This window comes from Chenopodium album, chromosome 6 (genome assembly GCF_948465745.1).
Source record: "Chenopodium album chromosome 6, dcCheAlbu1.1, whole genome shotgun sequence".
NCBI classification, from domain to species: domain Eukaryota; kingdom Viridiplantae; phylum Streptophyta; class Magnoliopsida; order Caryophyllales; family Amaranthaceae; genus Chenopodium; species Chenopodium album.
The window spans coordinates 67,052,827-67,075,426 of NC_137839.1; the positions used below are offsets into that span (position 1 = coordinate 67,052,827).

The 22,600-nt window shown below is 35.4% G+C and overlaps 1 protein-coding gene across 1 annotated transcript; it reads right to left on the reverse strand.

Annotated features, from left to right (window-relative positions):
- Positions 1–587: 587 nt before the first annotated feature.
- LOC145636182 (MACPF domain-containing protein CAD1-like) lies at positions 588–13,026 on the reverse strand. Its single transcript, XM_081687666.1, has 6 exons — positions 12,382–13,026; positions 9,331–9,566; positions 3,737–3,932; positions 3,284–3,467; positions 2,156–2,310; positions 588–1,571 (listed from the first exon to the last, which is right to left on the reverse strand). Exons 1-6 carry the CDS (start codon positions 12,637–12,639, stop codon positions 933–935), a joined length of 1,668 nt encoding a protein of 555 aa, XP_081543792.1. The 5' UTR covers positions 12,640–13,026; the 3' UTR covers positions 588–932.
- Positions 13,027–22,600: the final 9,574 nt, after the last annotated feature.

A 22,600-nucleotide genomic window follows, 5' to 3' on the forward strand; every position in this document is an offset into this window, starting at 1 on the left:
GAAGGGAGTAGTCACTGCTCACTAGTCACCAACGTGACATTAGGCTTACTTACCTTTGGGCTTACACGATCCTATTGCATTAGCTAGACTTTACTACTACATATAATAAATAAATATAAATATAAATATAAATTTCTTGAGTCAAGGTCAATCAAATGAACTAACATGCTCGGGAGTTTAGTTCCTAACTCTCATTATGTAGCCAAATTATTCATTTTATGTTAGTTGGCTTTATTTTCTCATTTATAGCCTCATCCATTCCAGATGCCAATGAAGTACTCAAATTTACTGAGTTTAGAAATCTGGGATGGTTAATTGATGGATTGAAGAGAAACTTGAGGGCCAATGACAGACAGGATGTTCCTTGACCCCAGCCGCAAATACCTTATAGTAAGAATCATGTACACGAGATTTGAACTCATATCTTATATACCAGCTCGATAGGCTAAATAAAGCTTACGCATCACGCCCACAAAATCTATAGCTAAAATGGCTACCACGTTCATATGTTTCACCTAGAGTGAAATAAACAACATTACAGGCCTCATCAACATTTTAGTTCTTTCCTTCTGTGAGCCTGACATCAATGTAAAATTAATCAAGAACACGCCCCAATTACCCGAATTGCTAAATGTTTCAACATTCAGCGGAAACCTATACATTATTTGCAGCACCAACAGGCACTTAACAACCAAGTCCTCTTTTTCCAAGGAATACCCTGAACCAAAAGAAAAGAGGCTCTAGAGTAGCAACATCACTACTTCTAATTTGTAAACCCTAATAAAACAAAAGAAATACAAATAAAGCTTGACAATTGAGAACACATCACTTATTACATGAATATACAATCAATCAGATCCAGTTGACTAAGACTACAAAAAATGATGGAGCTTCAATTTGACTAAGAAATAAACAACCAACACCACAAATGATCAATAATTCAAAAGGGAATATTTGGCCCTCAAAACAATTTTCCCTTTATCCACGCCAAGCTTGGCACCGGTTACTAACCAGTGACCAGGTGAATCTTGTGGCCCTTTTAACATCTCTGTCGAGTCTACTAGTTTTGCAAGCTTTGCTGCAGCACTGCCGCTGTCTAATCTCTTATCTTCTGGAGTTTGTTCATTAGATAAAGTACCATCTGCTTTATGCAAAGCAGTAAAATTTAAAGGGGTATGGTCCCATACAGATCGTCTTATGGTGCAACCAGGTACCTTTGAAAACAGGAGTTTGAGATACAGCACGCTTTTAGCACCAAAATCCCAAACTCCAAGTTGGGCTCCTGTTACAATATGTACACCAGAAAGATCGACAATGCAAGTCTCTTTATATTCTATAGGAGCAGTGCTGACATGAGAGAAGTGCTTCCATTTAATAGGTTCAAACCAACGGCTATCTTGTTCCTCAGGTCCTTGCCATTTTTGTGCACCAATAGCCATGTGGGAATCCCAGTGGGGTTGGAGGATTTTCGGGAGTGAAACTAGGTGCTGGAGATGGATAGCAAGCCGATTTTGCTTGGCACCTTCAAGGCTAAGCCTCAGACCAGTTACTGGTTTACGCCCAACTGTTACCTGTTGAATTTCATCATGGACTGTTTGTCAGAGAGAATTTTGAAATAAAAAGTGCTATCTTATTCTTATATTGCAAAAGTTTAAGTAAACTATTTGGAATTGTCCAATAGAAGGGTGTGAATGTCAGTGGTCACCGTATCTGGTTCGCCAAAAGACAAAAGACCTTACGGTATGATCTCATACATAACATGAATGTTTTAAAATATTCATGCCATTATTCACTGGAAGACTGGATATTTTGGGAGTAATTTTCTATGCAGTTATTATAAATTATAATGCTAGACATTTGCAGGTATTGCAACTCCACGCTATTCATTTAACAGAATAAATATCAGACATAGTTATCATACTATGAATCATACACTCATACATCAGATTTCTTTCTTTGAGTTATAGATCAGGTCTCTTCCTAATCATCAATAACAAAATTAGAAGGGGAAAAAAAAAAAAAAAAAACACCAGAGCCAAAAATTAAATCTTGATAAGAAAACCCATTTTTTATACAAGACAGCCTGCTATCAAGAGACTCAAAGAACATATCAATATATCATTATATCATGAGAATCTCAGAATAGACAAGTCACCTGCTCAGGGCTGATATAAAGTTTGGGACCCATCCAGCTGAAATGAAGTGATTGACAAACAGGCTCTTTTCTTTGCAGATTGCTTTGTTCAGGTGCCCAGACTCGAGGTATTTGAAATTCTAAAAAGTACTGTAGATCTTCAAGAGGTGGCTTGTCTGACAAAATCAAAAATATAATTCAATAATGTAAGATGCAGAATAACTTTTACTCTCCCACAGTAGCTCAGATACACATCTACTCTACAAAGAATAGTGATACAACAAAGAATGCACATAGGGGCGATAATTGCTACTTCGTATATGATTGACAACTTTTCTGAGATAAAAAAACTTGCATACGTCAAAGTGAACTTTATTTTACATTTTTTAACAGTGACGGTAAATATTGAGGGTTATCCCGTTATCTAAATTCTCTTCTACCGGAATGTGAAATTGGATGCTCTAGAGCTACAAGGTAACACAGGAAAACTAGTTTACATATGCAGCTAAGTACAGATTATTGGAATCTCAGATACAAAAAGTTGTAGTTAAAAGTTAATTATGTATGGTACGTATGTTACACCCTCCGCCTCAAAATTATATTTCATATTGACTAAAAAAAAGCTAAATTAACAGGATAAGAAATTTTATGCTGGAAATATTGTTCTAGAAAAAGTAACCTTGTGTAGCAAATTAGATATCTAATGAATTATTGATGAATGATACATACAAATATCTAGGAACATCAGCTGTGGCATCTCAAATTAAAAGGACAAATATTAGTACGGGACAGAGGCAGTGATTATTTCAGATGGGATCCTATTTTTCTCCTAACAGACATGATTGCAGATCATAGGAACATAAAAATAACATTCTCTAATCTCTATACGAAATGCCCAGCTAATTCTTTGTTGTTACAGTATGGAATTATGGATCCACGGTGCTGGAAAAAACATACAAGTCTTTATTAGTATGCTGAGTTACTGATGACTGTTGCATATGACAACAATTTATTGTAATGAAGAATGCTTTAAGCAAAGTGTGGTAGTCCTATAAAACTTAAAGAATGAAAACTACATAATACTAGAAGGAAAGAAATACTGAAAAAAATGGAAAATCAAGTAGATGTGACTTGTAAAGAGAACCTTACACTCCAAATAGAGCTCAATAGCATGGGCTAAATGTTTAAGACCAGGTACTCCTTCAAGAAGAGAGACTATAGGTTCAAAAGTCATGTCAATTACATCCGGTGATAAGTAGACAGTCTCTGCCCACTTGATGGAACTCTGTTCAAGATCGTCGCCTCCTCTTCTTCTAAAAATAACAGTAACATCCTGCAAGATTATATTGATTTATCACATTCTGATACTCTGCCCACTTCAGTTTAGTAAGTAACTTAGAGGCACAAGGAGGAAAATAAGAACTCCTTCCTCCTCTCTTCCATTGAAATTTAAGAAAGAGAGAGAGAGACACTCCTCACAAGAAACACACCCAGAAAAAAAACTGCACCTACTATATCTTTTTTTTTTTTTTTAACCAATCAAGAATAAAAAGTTTAAAAATTATTTTTGTTTGAGCAAAGCAGGTAAGCAGCAATACTAGCCTTGTCCTTGTATTTCAGAGGGGGAGCATTAGGCTGGCCTCTCAAGTCTGTAAATCTCTGATCCCCAATGTCTTTCATATAATTCTCAATATCTGATGCCGACAAAAGTGATGATTGGTCTTGTCGGACATAAACTACATCCCGCCCACCAATGGTTGTAGATTTAACAACATGGGTACCAAAATTTTCAATAAAACTGAAAAAGAAAAAAGAAAATTCAAATGAGCCATCAATCAGAATTCAGAAACCTCATTCCCAAGTTTTTAGCAAAAAAACAAGGGATATCAGCAGAATATAAACATTTGCCGTACCAATTCAATACCAAACATTTTTAACATTAATTAAATCACAAAGACAAGATTACAAGGGTGATTCTGTGTGTGTGTGTGTGTGTGTGTCTACCTTAAGTTGCTAAAACAACAAAAACACTATATGACTAGAGTATTGCAGATGGTCATGCCTATGGAACAAACAATAAATCTATCAGGCATCGTTATAGAAATTAGTTTCTTATGAGAAGATTGAGAGCCTAATAAGTTGTCACTTATTCCTAATGATACTCCATGAAAACCATGTAGACTCCGATACTTCTTGTTACTTTAATACCATTCACTATCCTTAGAGTGAAGATTGAGAAACTAAGTTGTCACTTATTGCTGATGATACTCCATGAAAACCAAGCAGACTGATGATATTTCTTGTGACTTTAATACCATTCACTATCCTTAAAAAGAGCAAAGATTGAGAACCTAATAAGTTGTCACTTATTCCTGATGATACTCCATGAAAACCATGCAGACTGATGATACTTCTTGTTATTTTAATACCATTCACTATCCTTTAAAAGAGCGTAAATGTTAGCATTGGATACCATATATAGAACATCATCTATGTTATATTAAGAACATGAACGGTTGAACAACATGAACATGTAATATCTTGCATAACTTTTACCGAAACATCCAATTTGACTTAGACCCGAGTCTTATTTAATCTATTGGACCTTTCCTGATTTTAATTTTATATGTTCTTTTCCCTCATTTTATGGACTTTTGGTCCCCCTACTTTGCATCTTTCTTTTGATGTTCAAAAAAAGGAACACTACCGCTGTTTCAAATTATTTGCAATGATTTTACATAAAGTGTGAGTAGAAAATGTATAATCGTTGCATATAAATTGAAACGGAGGTGGTAAAACCGTAAAACTGGTAATAGCCATCATTATTTTGTGATTTCAGCTCTTGACAATTTTTCTTAGGGGGGCCAAATTGCAATAATATTATTAATTATACGATATATATATATATATATATTACCCTAATACTCCCTCTGTTTTTTTTAGTTGACACCTTTCTATTATCACGCTTGCCAACGCATGTTTTAAATGCTTAATAACTCTAATTATCAACATTTTAAAATTATAAAAATTGGATATTAATAAAATATACATCGAGGGGATTCAAACAAAATCCTACATGACTATATTTTATCGTATCTATAAATCAAAAAAGCGAGTCAAAGTGTAGTGTGTGAATAGTGTAAAAGTCAAACGGTGTCAACTAAAAATAAACGGAGGAAGTATTATTAGTTATTATACAAATACCATAAAAATAAAATAATCATTTATATAATCCTATTTCAATAAGTAATTAACCTTAGACATTACTTCCATAACTCATAATTTCAAAAGCGTGGATGAAGGTACTCCTTATTATTTACTATGAATAATAAATACAAGTCAGATTATAGCTAAATTCATTAGCCAAGACTTACCAAAAAAATTGAAGAGGAAATAATAATTTCGATAAAAATTATCTATAGATAGAATCATAGATTTACAAAAAAGAAAATTAAAAGGGTAATATTGTAATTGTGTAGTCTAATTTACAGCTAACTAGTAGTGATTAGTGATTTCACGCGTGTGTTCATTTGCTTTGGAGTTTGGGATTTGTGCAAAAGAGACAAACTGAATACTCCAAGTAAGCTTGGACGCTTGGTCCAACTTTTTTAGGTAATTTTTGGGCTTTTTACTAGATGTAAAATATAAAAACTTTGGGCCAAATTTTAAGGGGGGGCCAAGCCCTTGCCCGCCCCTTTAAAGGTCCGCCCCTCATGGGAGACTAATCGACTTCCTAGGATAGGACATTGAAAAAAATAACAGAATTATCCATTTCAGGTTTTTATAAAATACATACAAAAGCACTTTTGAATTTATGATTGTAAATTGTTACTATATTTTTATTTGCAAAAACCAATAAGTAAAGTGCACTACAATCAGAATTAGGTGACAGTAACATTATGCATAGATCCAGGAAATATCAAACTTTCTTGAGGAAAATAACTTAAATTACTAGGGCATACACAGAATTCAAGCATCAAGCATGCCCAACAATAATTCTGAACTTTTTCTTATAGGTGCTATGGTCAATCAACAATAAAAATAGGATAATGCTATCATCTAAAAATCTCAAAGGAAGAAAATAAACTCAATATACCTTGTGAGTTGTGAATTTGTGATTGTTTTGAAAAGTTATTAGGCATCTACTCTCTTCACCTGATTATTGTTGAGCTGATATTATTTTTACTAAGATCATATTATTTATGCTGAATTTCAATTTTATTTACACTAGGGAAGCCTACGCGCGCAATGCGCGCGATACAGCTAGCCATCGTAGGGGAGTTATAAATTCGAACCTCAAAATTGACGTACTTTGAGTTGTTGAATTATACTTGTCTTAGGTCGATCAATTAGAGATTATATCTTAATTTATTTAATTATAGAAACATGTTTAGTGTTATGATTATTTATTTTGAAAATGATCATAAATATTATAACTCACCAATGTACGCATTACTATATAAAAATGCAATCAAAGCTATTGCATCATTCTATAGCTACAATAGGAGTGTTATGGAAAAAACAAAACCCTCATTGAATACCCTGGCACAAAGGCCATGTGAATTAGTATATTTCCCTGCATTTAGATAGTCTTTGGACCATATAATGGAGGAGATAGCATTTATGAACAACAAGTATTAAACTGATGATGTATGAGTACGTCTTAACTATTTCCTATAATCATAAAGTATAAGATTTTCCTAGGATAAAAATCGAGCCAATGACACAGTAACTAAAGCAAAATACATCTTCAAACAATCTCTTAATCAAAAGCATAAGACTATAGTACCTCATATGTAAGACATAATTGCTACATTCCGTAGAAAACTCATCAAATGAGTTGCTTTGTTTGACTCCCTATAAACACAACTAAAAGAGATTACATCAAAAGTACTACGTATTACTTTTTTTTTTTTTTGGTTTATCATTTTAATAGTATCCAAGCATTACACTTTACACTCCACCACCACGAAGGTACCATTATTGCATTCATCCGTCAACTCCACCAATCTTGAGCTGTCCCCAACTCTAACCGGATACGGGTGTCTCCGAATAGTATGCTTATTCACCTCTTCGTATAACATAAACAAATAGATTGCACAAACTTTACATTTCCTTTAGTATAAAAAAACAACCAGCAGGGTCATCATCCTCATAGAATTATCGCGGTGGTGGATGGTGACCGGGGGAATGGAAACTAACATGTTAGCAGTATTTTCCAGTATTTTCCAGCAACCAGAAAAGGAGTTCGTGAGAAAAGACGAAATTGAGAAATGAGGATTTTTGGCCTTTTTTGTGGAATCATAAGAAGAAAGATAAACAAAAGAATTAGAGGACAAAACTACAAAAGGTTAAATACTTAAATGCATCAAAATTAATTTTAATTGGGGGTAAATATGTCAATTAACTTTTTAAAGGGTATAATAGTCTTGACACTATTCATAAGAGTATTTTCCCACTTTTTATAAGGTAGGGAAATCAAAGTTACTTTTATTGAATATTATTTTTAGTAACGTGAAGACAAGGCCTTACTAGAAAGGAGGGAAAAATGGCCATTCGATTAACCAATTTTTTGTGAAAGACAATAAGAATAGACACAACTTCTTAGTTGAATAAGGTAGGCAAAAGAGAAATAACATACTAAAACAAATAGCTTCACCAGCACAATCATAATCACAATCAACAGTACAAATGAGCTTTAATTAATTAAATCAAAGATTGTAAACCATGAATGTAACTCCTTTCCTTATAACTACAAAAATATTATGATGATTATTACATAATATCAACTACTGGTAATTACTTTAAACACATAACTTAATACTAGAATGGTGTGCATTGAAGACCATGAAAAACCAAGTGGGACAGCTACTACCTCTAATAGTCTACTCAGGCTTGACGATATGTTGACTTTTGACTATTTACAGGTCTCACTTTGACCATAATTTTTTTACTGACATACTCCCTCCGTCCCCTTTTGATAGTATGATGTGATTGTGTTACATAACTTTGACCTTAATTGTACGTTTATGTATAAGAAAAAACATTATCAAGTGGAATCCTATTAGATTCCTCTCAACACGTAATTTCAGACATAAAATCTTCATAACTTTTACAAATACTAAATTAAAGATACATGGTAATAAGCAATTGGAAGTAAGATTTGATCCAGTGAATATTCTGATGTACTCTAATTCTAACAAGAAAAGGTTTATAAAAATAAAAAATAAAAAAAAAAAACAGCCAAAAACAAAGTGAGTAGCTTAGGAAGAGTTATTAAAAAGGTACACATACTCCACAATGAAAGTAAACATCAGGTACCGCAGAAAAATGAGAGAAAGAGAGCATGTACCACAGAAACTTAAGTAGATAAAGATGAGAAAAAAGAGAATATACCGCAGAAAAATGAGAATGAATCAAAATAGGAATCTAGAAAGTACGAAACGAAATTATAGAATATGATACCCCCAAGGTTTGAACACTTTTCACTAGGGATGACAATCTAGTCCAGACTATGGTTTGATCTTATCTGAAGAAAAAGATCCGAGCCAAATCCAAGAAATAATAATTCGAATCCGACTCTGTATTACTGAATTCAACTCCAAGTCAAAGGAGGGTCAGAATCGGATTCTTGTAACATATCTGATCTAAATCTGACTTATATATGTACTATTATTCAATGAATGGATTTACAGGTTTTTGACATTGATTAGGTATTTGGCTGCTATTGATTATTAGATCAAAATAAGTGTGAGAGTTGGAGTCAAAGTTGGTCGGGTTGGAGTCAGAGTTGGAGTCGGATGCTGGAATTTTTAGTCGGATCAGAGTCGAATGACAAAGTCAAAGGAGGAGGAGGAGGGTTAAAATTCTAACAGCTTGTAGGGTCGAAGTTAGATTTTCCATAACCCGATCCGAATCCAACCCATTGTCATCCCTAATTATCACTTTCATTTGTGTTTAGACAGATTGAAACACTTCATTTTTTTTGGTAGGGTCCTACCAATTATCAATTGTTTATTACCTAAGTTAAATTAAAATAATCATACAAATACCCCACTAAAGCACTAACTCCCATCACATATATTTTTCTATTTAAAGAACATACCACCAAACAGCTTATCTCCAATAGTTAATGTGATATCACTGATATGTGTTCAAAGTAATATGGGACAGAAGGATTAACTAATTTTACTTGCCTTGCCAGAGCAGGAGGATCCCAGGTGTAAGGAACTGCAGCTTTAATTTCATCCTTCAAAGCTAATTGCGATTTCAATTGAAGTTTGTACAAGGGTATGAAATAGCCCAGCATTGCAAGGGATTTAGTAGCTGCTGCATCAGCTTGCCAGTTACCACTAAAATTAAACATGGCATTAAAGCTTCCAAGGGGTATACTTCCAGTCAATCCTGACTTCTTATTGAAATGCTCTGACATCTGAATGAAAACAAGTTTTTATTACAATTAAACATTCAGCCATATATGAATTTTCCGTAATCCAATATATATGTCCAAATAAGACCAATGTCAAATAATAAAGTACAAATACTTAAATAATTCAGCTCCACTTAGGCCATGACAACTAATAAAAAACAGAAATGTCTCAAGAAAAAACTGATCAGCATAAGAATTTCAATATAAAGATGTAAAAATTATATATTGTATGGACCTTTGAAATTTCAAGAAGACCAAATACTAATACTGGAGATCAATTACACTAGTAAAATATCTCCTTGAGTAACAATACTTCATTAATCGATCTAGCAATAGTCCTAGCTACAGCATTTTCACTGAACACAGACATAAGAGCGGGGTGCATGTATCAATGTTTTAAAACTCACATTGAAAAAATCTATATTTACTTAAAACAATTCCAAAAAGATTAAGTTGCTGAAAAGGGTTAAAACAAGGATGGCTTATTGGCAATTCAATGTGGCACATAACACAACTCTCAGCTGAAGTTGAAGTTTAAGAGCCAGGTACATCTGATCATAGCACTCTAGTAATTCATGTAGTAAATAAGGAGAATGCTTTTGGGGGGGGGGGGGGGGGGGGGGGGGGGGGGGGGGGGGTATTTCAATTGTTGGGCTGAAGATGTCACTTCTGAATCTTTGTTACAAAATTAAAACATTGATTAAGTAGGATCTCCTACTTTTGCAAAAACTGAAAAGCTATGTTACTCGGACTCTTTCATTTACCTCACGTGTCCGTGTCGACACGACTCGTGTCAGACACTGACACCGACACTTGGACACTTCATTTTTAACTAAAAACACAACTTTTTTCAAGAAAATGGGCGAGTCCGATGCTTGGACACCTGTGTCTAATTTGACACTTCATCCGAGTCCAAGTAACATAGCTGAAAAGTATGAAAGTAGAGCTCGCTCAGTATAAACTAAATTGAGATTGGACTTGTTGGTGTTTAATATAATTAAAATATAAAAGCCAAATAGGATCTGTTGCACATTAGTTTTCCGGATCATAGCAGGGATGGATTAGAAAATTGCAAAAACCAAAGGAGTTGAAAACACCTTTTCCATAATGGAGTCACATTAAATAATAGCTGATTTTAAAGCTAAATAGTGTACTGGTTAAATAAAACAATATACAGAGTTTTAAGATTTTGACTAATCCTGCTTTGGTGGGAGGAGTTAGGATCTTTTCGGAGTGTTAAAGATAGTATATTCGGTCCGTCACTGCTATTGAACCGGGGCTTGCAAGCTATAGGCCAATGCTTCCAAGCCAGAAGTACATGGACATCTATGCAGATTTTGCCATTATGGAATCAAAGAAGACAGTATGAACCATCAATTCTGATAAGTAGCCCGTGTGGTTGGTTTTGTTTCTAAATGAAGAAATCTTGTGAGATGATCAATCCAGACTTCTTTGCAGTTGTCTTGTCAGAACTCAGAACTGAGTTAATGCTTGAAGAAGTCAATGTCACATTTCTACCTACAATATGACAAATTCTTTTGACAGGGTGATCCTTCTCGATAACATCAGAGCTCAGTTGCTTATGTGGCAAATTACTGATTCAGACTTCTCCAAGCAGCTATTGATCATAATGCTCTACTGGCACTAGAATCTATGAAGTTCTATGGAAGGAAGAACATAACTCTAAGACCACAACTGAAGTGGAATTGAAGAAAGCTTATGATATATTTGAATGGGAGTATTCAAACCAAAGATTGCTGATTCTGGGCTCGCGTTCAGTTTAAAGAAAGCAAATTATGCTCAATGGTGACTCCACATTGTCTTTTCAAGCACAAACGGGAGGAGATAGGATGATCCCTTTTCACCCTATATGTTTGTGCTTGGCAAATAGTACCTTAGTAGTGATGGACACGGTTACTAAAGATACTAAATTCAAAACCCAGTTAAGATGTGACAATCTTTGCAGACAGGATGACCCTTTCTTAACATTTCAGAGCTCGTAGGTCCAAGGCAAGGCATTAAGGCTGCATAATACCCAATAAGGCATTGACTGATGTCCATCAGTTACGGACTACAAAACACTGGTCCAAGTTGAACAGCGTTGGACAGAAATCACATAACAGAGAGAACTGTTTCAATTTCAATCGCTACAAACATAATTGTTTACTTTGACAGAATCTGGAACACAATGGCCCTGTAGTGGCAGATAGATAATGATTTCTGCTTAAGAGATGTTTCAAGGCCTGTGTAATGTCCAAGCCATCCATCTGTCAAAGTACATCGAAAATTGATTTGTATCATAAAGACTAAAATGACATCTCTAGTCTATAATACTACACTTCCAACTTGCTCATTTCACAGTATGGTGGGGTTTGAAGTGAACCTTCCTTAGTCAACCACCCATAAACCAAAACTCACAATATTATAACAGTCCATGAGCATATACAAAATCTATCTTATATTCACTTGTTTTGGGGTAGAGAGAGCCACAAAAGACACTGACGTAGACGGGAATTGACACCAAGTCTCTAACCATATTTTATCTCCTCGGTAATTGGTCCAATTACACAATAATAGTTCTAAAACCATATCTCCTAATATACAAATGAGAAATTCAAACAATAAGGAACCCTAAGCAATGACAACATAAACACAAACAAGCCAAAAAACCTCAACATATATACATATATACACACACACAGCAATACAGCATCAATCAAAATTCTAAGAAATACCCAGATAATAATTCCGACACAAAAAGCAAAACCAACTTAGAAAATAAACATATAATTAAAAAAAAAAAAGTAAAAATTGTCACCTCATGAAAGTTACAAACAGGAGTAGCTTCCCAAGCCTTTTTCCCAGGAGAATACTCAATATCAACAGAAACATTAGGAAGAACAACATCATCAGAGATCAAAATATCCCTTTTATGATCTTCATCAATATGAATTAATCGAGACCCAGGTGCCCCTTTACAGTATAACAATCGAATATCTGAAGTAACATCAAATCCTCTTCCAACTGCTTGGATTGCATTGCTTAATGTAGTGATTAATGCATCAGATTTTGCCATTTTTGAACAGGATTGAGCTCAGATAAGTTGAAAAAAGCAGCAAGAACAAGGTTTTTTAATAGATTAAAAAAACCCAAATCAAAAAAAAAAAAAATATTTGCAAGAAATCAAGGGTTTTCTAGGGATTAAAATTGAAAGAAGAGGTGGGGTAGGTTGGACTTTTTGAATGTACAAAGTAATGGAATGAAGAGTTGATGTTGTTGTTGTTGTGAGGTTTTGACTGTAATAATAATGGGTTGGCTGGCGGGGTTACTCAAACGCGTTTTTAGTGAATGTGAAGTGGAAGATTCGGGGTTGACTGGTCCTCTTTTCAAACATTCAATACTCTTATCAAAGAAGCAAGTTCTTCCTTCCTCTTATTATTTTTTTTTTTCTTGTTTTTTTTTTTTTATGTGAACACACTTTCAACAATTTAGTAGGGGTTTTATCTGGTTCTCTTGTTTCTCCCTAGAAAGTAATGGTGAAAATTTAAATATGGATTTGGTTTTGGATAGTAGAAAACCGAAAATCGAATATAAAACCAAATTTTGGCGCATAACCTAAATCTCTTCAAAAGTCTTTATGATTATACCCTTTTGTATATTTAAACCTAAAAAGAAAAATATGTCCTCTCCCACAACCTTTAACCTCTCTCAGGATCTCCTCATTTTAAATTCTAAAACTGTCGAACACAATTCCTTTTCTCACTTCTCTTTCACCCTTAATTTTGAGTCAAAATTCAAACCGAACACCAAATATTCATTACTAAGTTTTTTCACTTCTTTTGAAGATTTTCTTCACTCTTCGGCCTTTTCTCTCCTTTTTTGTTGTGAATTTTCTTTGCAAGGACTTTTACTAGTGTTTTTTTTACTGGTAATAACCCCCGAAAACTTTTAATTATGCTAAGGAAAATTTCACTTTTACTAGCACTAAAACACTCCTACTTCACTTTTGCTACACCACCATAAACGAAACCCTAAATCCCGTTTAGGGTGGTTTCGGGCTGGTGTTTAAGGGTTAGGGGTGGTGGTTTTGGGTTGGTGTTTAAGGGTTAGGGGTGGCGGTTTTGGGTGGGGAAAGGGAGGGGGGATCGATTCAGGGTGGGGGAATGGGAGGGGGGTCGATTCCGGTGGGGGGATGGGGAGGGGGTTGTTTTCCAGTTTTGGGGTAGGTGTTGGGGCAGTGAGAAGGGGATAAGGGAAGGGGGTGGGCTGCGTACGAGGAGGAGGGGGAGTGGATTCGCCGGCGCCAAGAAACGCTTTGGGCGTCGGCCTCCGGCATGGGGAGGGTGGCTGACGGGAGGGGACTGGCAGTTGAAGGTGGTGGCTGGGTTTTTCTTCTTTAAAAATTTTTTTTTTTTAATTTTTTGAATAAACTTACGGAACTCTAACGGATTTCGTTAAGTGGTAGCAATTTTTAACAAACTTGTTTTTGTATGGTAGTAAAATAAAATTAAAACTTTTCCCTGTAGCAAAAGTGAAGTACGTGTGTTTTGCTGGTAGCAAAAGTGAAAATTTCCTTATTTTTAATAAACAAATCTTATTATCATCCTAGAAATGATAGTTATTTTAGTGTGTTTAATTTATTTGTTTGTTCGTCTGCCTATGATTGATAATTTTGGGCCACATAATTTTCGAAAGTATATATAGAACCAGTGAGTATATATTTCACTTAAACAACTATGCATTAGTGGATTTCATGTTGAACTAATTCACAAATTGTATTGTTTCAGATGGAATTTTTTTATATTAAGGAAATTATTGATTAAATCTGTGATATAATTAATTATAAGATGTTATATTTTAGAAGAAGCCATAAAAAAGAAGAAGAAGAAGAAGAAGAAGTCATTCTTCAAGTTCAACCTTGCTCGCCTGGTTGGGTTTATTAAGGGCTCGAACTAAATTTGATCAAAAAGTTTATGAACGGTGACTCATTATTGCTCGGTAACTTGCAAGTAAATAGAACAACAACAAAAAAAATAGTAAGGGGTTGTTTGGTTACACAAAGAAAATGGGGGAAATGGAAAATCATGAGATTTTGAAAATGAGTGAGATATTTGGTTGACAATAAAAAGTGTACTGTAAACGAGTAAATTGCAAATTCATGGGAATTGTGACTTCTCTCAAACATGGAAAGTTAATTACCCAACCCGAGAGCTGATACATATACAACCATTGTATGTTGTCCCTACATATAACACCATTAGAATTTTGACACATCAATAAAAGAGGGAAAAAAATTAAGAGTCAAATATAAATTGAATTAAATGGAACTTGGGCTCATAGACAATAAAAACATGACAACTTAAAGTTGTATGAAATTGTATGAAAGGACCACATACAACAATTGTATTTGTAGTCTTTACCAATCCCCCTTGGTAAGTCAAAATTCCCATAATTTGCAACTTTCTTAATGTCAATTAGACAACTTTATGAAATTTCCATGAATTTGATGTAGGAGTTTAATTCCCATGAAATACTAATTCCTATGGGAAGTTTCCCATAGCAATCAAACGACATCTAAGAATGTCATGTGTATCTTTCAATTACTTTCTCTCCCATTCAATTATGGTGATTGGCAAATTTTATTTTACGTACTCAGTTTCCTCATTATTGTCAAAATGCAAGAGGTGAGCAGCGTCTGAGTTAAACTTAGGTGTGTTGAACTGCGGAAGCACATTATGGTATACGGGCTCATAGGGACATGACCCTCTATATATTCTATAAGCTATTAAACATAATGAATTGTAACACCCTGGAAATTTCCCCTTTTTGAAATACATGTTTTTACCCTTTTAAAAAAAAACATAGGAAATAACCAAGGCATTACCGCCAATGTGATAATGGCTAAGACATTTATCAAAGTTACACGGCAGAAGACATTTAAAAACCTTTCAAAACAAATTCAAAGTCCAACGGTCCACCAAACAAGAGTGAAGTCAAACAAAGTCAAACCTGACCACTATAGGTAGGGATGGAAATGGATCGAGTTCGGATCGGGTGGAGCTCCACCAGCATTCGTCATCCGCATAATACAACACCCGAAATCCATCTGTCATCCGCATAATACATCACCCGAAATCCATCCATCCACCATCCGCGGGTGAAACGGATGGGCCGGGTGGTAAACGGGTGGGTGAATAAAAATTAATTTTAGATAAAAAAAAAACTTGAGAAAACTATTTTAACCCTTTAATATTAAAAAAATTATTGTAAAATAATTGTGATATGTCAAATATTAACATAAAAAATACAATATAATCGTATCATACAACTTCTAATATGCAAATATTATATATGTATAAGATATTTATATTCATTTTTTAAAAATAAGAATATTTATAATACTAAACAGATGGATGGATGGATGGATGGGTGACGGATGGGATTAACTACCACCCGAATCCGACCCGATCCATCACCGATTCACCCGTCACCCGCCTCTCATCCATAAAAACCGGGGTTTTCACCCGTTTAATAAAGCGGATGGACCGGGTGGTCGAATCATCCGTTGGATATTTCCATCCTTAACTATAGGCCCTTTCAAAATCAAATACTTCCTCCATTCTGTTAATATTGCAATAAGGAGGAAATTATGCATCCCGAAACACATTTTATATGCTAAATATCTATAACTGTATGAGAGTAAAAATTATAAAAAGTTGATATTGTTAAAGTATTATATGAGACGAATTCAACAAGATCCCACTTGACTATATTTTGCTTAACGTATAACTCATATTATATGGTCAAACAAGAGTGATGAATAGTGCAAAAAGTCCATTGTTGCAATATTAATAGAACGGAGGAAGTAAATGTTTAAAGCTAATGCAATAGTCTCATTAAACAGCAATAATCAACCAATAATCAATAATAAATACATATTCAAGATAAAACTAGAATATAAGATTCACTATTCACTCAAACCTTAACATGAATATGCTGCATCACCTGAAAAAATTCTCTTTAACTGTCCCTACTACTCACCATAAGAAATGGGTCGTCGTAGGGCCAAGATAAAGACAAGGCCAAACGTTAACATGGGTGGTCCGCTGCCTGGCATAGCACGGCACGTCGGGCACGGGGGTCGTGTCATGCCATGGGCTGGGGTATACCAAATGGTGGCATGGCACGGCACGACCCGCCAAGAAGCAGGCACGACACGGCCCGCGACGGCCCGACACGGGACGTTGCCTACCTCTACCCAAAATCCACGTAAAAGCAAGGAGAAAAGAAAGAATAAAAAAAAGAAGAAAAAGAAAGGAAAAAGGAAAAGAAAGAAAAAGGGAAAATAGCTTACCTTGGTCATTTGACCTTTTGGGTGGCAAAAACTTGGAGATTGAATGAGTATTTATAGTGTAGGGTAGGTTTAGGCTTTATTAAAATTGTGTAGGTAGTCCAAATATAAAAATAGAATGATTGGGTTTATTATGAAGATGGACTACATTCAAATTGAATACTTATTGACCTAAAAATTAAATCTTGTATTATTTAAATCCCATAATTAAAATAATTTGACACAAAAATATATTTTACAATGAATTAAATAATATATAAAATCCATAAAAATACTAGGTATTACATGAATACTCCCTCCATTTTAAATACTTGCTCCATTTTTTTTTTTTTTTTGCACTATTCATTTGTCCTACTTTGACTAATGTTTGTGATTTATACACAAGAAAAAATATAGTCTTGTGGGTACATGTTGGAATCTTCTCAATAAATAGATTATTAATTTCAGTTGTTAGAATTTATACTTATTGATAATTAAAGATATTATTGATTAAATATTAACATAAAGATATTATTGATAATTAAAGGGAGTATATTGCTTTAATGATATAAAATGTTACTTGTATGTCATATTATAGTTTCAACTAACACAAATTTTTGTATGTGGCTGGCCACACGGTGTGGCCAACCACAATTTTATTATTATTTTTTTTAAAAATACCACAACTCTTCTATCTCCTCTTTTCTTATCTTCTTTTCCCAGCTAAACCACACATCACCAACAACCATATCTCTATACCACCCATTTTCACTCTCCTCTTTTCTTCATCTACAAAACAAACCACACATCACCAACAACCATATCTCTACTCTACCCATTTTCTTTCTCCTCTTTTCTTAGCTTCATCTACAAACCAAACCACACATCACCAACAACCATATCTCTACTCCACCTATTTTCTCTCTCCTCTTTGCCAAATTGCTGCAATTAAAGCCCAAAATTGTAGAAATTGGGTGTCCAATTGTTGTGAAAAATTGTGATTAATTATCCTTAAGATCATCAACAACATTTGAAGTAGTGAAATCGATGAGAACCAAAGAAATATGAGCCCGTTTACTTCGTGGAATCTTAGATCGAATATTTCAAGAATTGTAGGGTGTTACTAGTTTGGTCAGGGGTACTTGTAGGGTGTTACTGGTTTGGTCAGGGGTTACATGTAAGGTGTTACTGGTTTAGTGAGGGTTTTACTGGTTTGGTCAAGGGTTACTTGTAGGGTGTTACTGGTTTTGGCTAGGGGTTACATGTAGGGTGTTACTGGTTTTGGTCAGGGGTTACTTGTTGGGTGTTACTGGTTTTGGTCAGGGGTTACTTGTTGGGTGTTACTGGTTTGGTTAGGGATTACTTGTAGGGTGTTACTAGTTTTTCTCAAGGGTTACTTGTAGGGTGTTACTAGTTTTGCTCAAGGGTTACTTGTATGGTGTTACTGGTTTAGTATGGGGCTTACAAGCAACCCTTGAATAAGTGACAAGTAACCCTTGAATAAGTAATTCATACAAGTAACCTTTGAAGTAACTCATATAAGTAACCCCTGAATAAGTAACTCATATAAGTAACCCTTGAATAAGTAACTCATACAAGTAACCCTTGAATTAATCCATACAAGTAACCCCTAAAAAAAAAATACAAGTAACCCCTGAAAAAAAAAAAAACACGTAACTCTTGAAAAAAAAAATACAAGTAACCCCTGAATAAGTAATCCATACAACTATACAAGTAACCCCTGAAAAAAAATACAAGTAACCCCTTGAATAATACAAGTAACCCCTGAATAAATAATCCATACAAGTAACCCCTAAAAAAAAAAAAATACAAGTAACCCCTCAATAATACAAGTAACCTCTGAATAAGTAATCCATACAAGTAACACCTGAAAAAAAAAAAATAGAAGTAACCTCTGAAAAAAAAATATATATAAGTAACCTCGGAAAAAAAAAAAAAAATACAAGTAACCCTTGTAAACACAAATTTTAAATCAGCAAAATATAGATTCAAAATAAATGAAACAAAGTGTTAATTTTATTCATATGATATAATTGGGTACAATCTCTAATTTGCTCCTCTGATTCGATCTCCACTTTGACTTTGACGTAATTCACGAATTGACTTGATTCTCGAACGAGGGCCGTCAAGGCTTGATCTCGATCGAAGATTTGATGCAGATTTTGCCTTATCTTTGATGTATACCTTTGACTTGTTGTTGATGTAGACCTTTGACTTGAATTCTTGATGTAGACCTTTGACTCGAATTCTTGATTGTGGGCCGACGAGGCTTGATCTCGATCAATGACTATTTGATGTAGAGGTTGAACTGGTGTTCTTGATGATTTGAAGTCCTTATTTCCTTTGTGTTGAGGGCCGTCGAGGCTTGATCTCTTCCACGGGTGATCTTCTAGAGTAGAACGACACGTCGAATGCTTGTTGTTCTTCTTCTAGGTTTTGAGAGGTTTTCTCTCGACATGTTTAGAGTATTTGATGATAGGTTTTCTTTGAGTTTTTCTCTCTTTTAGGGTTTTCCTCCTCTCAAAAGAAATAGAGAGAGCTCTATTTATAGAGTAAGTGACTCTTAGGGTTAGGGTTTGATATGTATGGGGCTTTTGAGGTAATATGACTCATTTATGATAATTTAACCTATTTTAATAGGTTTTCACTATTAAATAAACAAATTAATTAAAAATAAGGACATTTTGTCAGAAACTACCTTTTAAAGTAATTTTTTTGCGAGAAACTACCTTATAAAAAAATTGTTGTTAAAAACTACCTTATAAAAGGTTTTTTGTTGTAATACACTACCCTTGGTCGGAATCTGAGAGTTGACCATAATAAACCGGCGTTGACTAGAAGGAGTTGCCAAGCCATGCCACAACAAATACTTTGCTGCCACATCACAACACCTATGACTTTTGGTTCTATGGAGGAGCCGCTATAGCCACGCCACAGAACTCGTTGTCTTCGTCGATGCCTTGCGATGATGATTTTTTTTTTTTTTTCAGATCTTCTTTGGAGGCGTTGGAGCTATCATCGCATCCCATACAGAGTCATGTATCGAGCCTTAGCAACTCGAACCTCGGCATCTTGAAGTTGGCATCACATTACGAGCTTTGACACCGCAGAGCTATATTCTCGAGCCTCACAGCCGAACCTTGTCTTGAAGTCTTGGAGTTGGACACTTGAGCGTCGCAACACAACCTTGACATATTGAAGTCATGGCGAGCCTCACATCAACACTCACACTTATGCCTTGATGAGCTTGTTTACTCAAGCTTTGCTACCTACGACGCACTAGAGACTCCACGGTGCCGAACTTGGAGGAGAAGAATATACAGTGAAAGCTACCCACGCTTTGGAACCATGGAATGCAACTCGGACCTTAAATTCCAGAGTTACTTGGAGTTACATGTTCAAGTCTTGCAATCCGACCTCGACATTCTAGTCTTGCAAAGCCATGCACACACATAACGACTCCAAGTTGAAGCTTCGGTCCATCCCTTTTTTTCGACAAACCAAAGAACATTTTCACAATTACACCGTAAAGATTGCAGCTATTTGTTTTGTCGACCATATGTCCAAATTTCAAGCGAATCGGACCACATTTGCCTATCCGATCAAGTGATTGATCATAGCTGCACCAAGAACTTCGTAGCTTCTGTCGTTTCTTTTTTTTTTTCCTTCTTTTATTATTATTATTATTTTTTTTTTTTTGAAAATGATTCTCATGCTTATATCACGATAATAATCATCATACCAACGTGACCTTTGTTTCTTTTTTTTTTGTTTTAAATATTTATAATAAAACCAATATATACTAGGTGCAACAATCATGTTCTTGGACAACTTGATGGTCTTTTGACTTGGAGGGAACCATGTCAATCACGATGCAATTGTGTACTCTAAATGTGTTTGTATCCTGACTAGGCATTGTGTTGGGAGGCAATATCGCAGCAAAACTGACAATTAGAACCTCTTGTGGTTCGTGAGTGCCCTTATTGACAACGATGACAATAAACTTGCTGGAAATCTTCTTCATGACCCGTGTCAAATTGAGTTTGTTTATTTGACTTGGTGGTACATTTCTCAAGAATGGTGGACCATTGATACTTAACTTGGAGGCTATCTCAAGGTTCCTTCCTCCAATTCTCTTATTCTTCAAGATTTGTCAATGAAGTATTGGTGCTTAGCAGCTTTCTCCAGATCTTCAAGTAAACTTGGTGAAGTATTGGTGCTTGGTAGCTTTCTCCAATCTTCATGTTGAACGCTTTGAGTTGACCTCCGGTGCTTGTAAGCTTTCTTCGGATCTCAAGAACTTTGGTGGATCGGTGCTTCGTAGCTTTCTCTGATGTCCACGTTCAACTTGATTTGTGAATCTCCGGTGCTTGCTGCTTTCTCCGGATTTTCAAGTAAATTTGGCGAAGTATTCGTGCTTGAAAGCTTTCTCCAATATTCAAATGACATCATTCGACTTCCTGGGAACAAATTGAAACTTGTCCCCAATCTTGTAGTTTATCATTTATTTTTTATTTTTTTTAAATGGCTGCCCTTGAATATATTTTATATATCCAAGATGCCTACGTACCAATAAGTAATTGAAATTTACTTTTTGGATCAAGCCGGACGTAGTTCAATTTATGTGATTTTGTTTGTTTGTTTGTTTTTTTTTTTTTTTTTTTTTTTTGTTATGCAGTTTAGGCTCTTGCTTAGGAGCTTTGAGGACCGCTTTTTCATCTTTGCCCCATTTGGATGTTAATGATCGTTTAATCAGATCCGTCTTCACAATTGGCTATCGTAAACTCCATCTCATGAGCTCGAGTCGCCAAGTCTTGGAATGTTTTGGGTTTGATTCCTTGCAAAACACTACTAGAAAATTGTTGTTTTCCGACGGAAAAAATCCCTCGAAAACACGTTGTTTTCCGTCGAAAAACCTGTTTCCGACGGAATTCCGTCGGAAACTGTCGTCGGAGAACCCTTCGTAGGAAAATCAGCCTTTTCCGTCGGAAACACTTTTCCGAAGAAAATTCCGACGGAATCCTTTCGTCGGAAGGTATTTGGGCACTAGAAAAGTCCGTCGGAAAGTTCCGACGAACACAAATTCGTCGGAAACTGATTTAAAGAAATTAAAAAAAACACGCCACGCCACCAGGGGCGCGGCGCATCACCACCTCAGAACACCACCAACCCTAAGCCCAAACCGCCACTCCCTAAACTAACCAAGATCCATCCACCACCACCACCAAACCCTAACCCAGACCCACCCAAATCACCCACTTATCATCATCAAACCCTAACCCAGATTCACCAACCACCACCACCACACCCTAACCCAGATTCACCAACCACCACCACCGCACCCTAACCCAGATTCACCAACCACCGCCACCGCACCCTAACCCAGATCTTCCCAAACCCTAAACTCACCTAACCCAAACCCGCTAAACCCAAACCCAGATCCACCAAAATCCTAACCCACACCCTAACCGAACCCACACCCAATCCGACCCACCTAAAACCATCATCATGAACGACTAAACCAAACACCACAACACAAAACTTTAATAAAAAATTCAAAACATTAAAACGTACCTTAAAAATCGAATTAGCTTCAAATTTAACCTCGAACTTGGTTTACAAAGGCCAAATTCGACCATGAAAATTCTAGATCTAGCATTTTCATGGTCGAATTTGACCTTAAAAC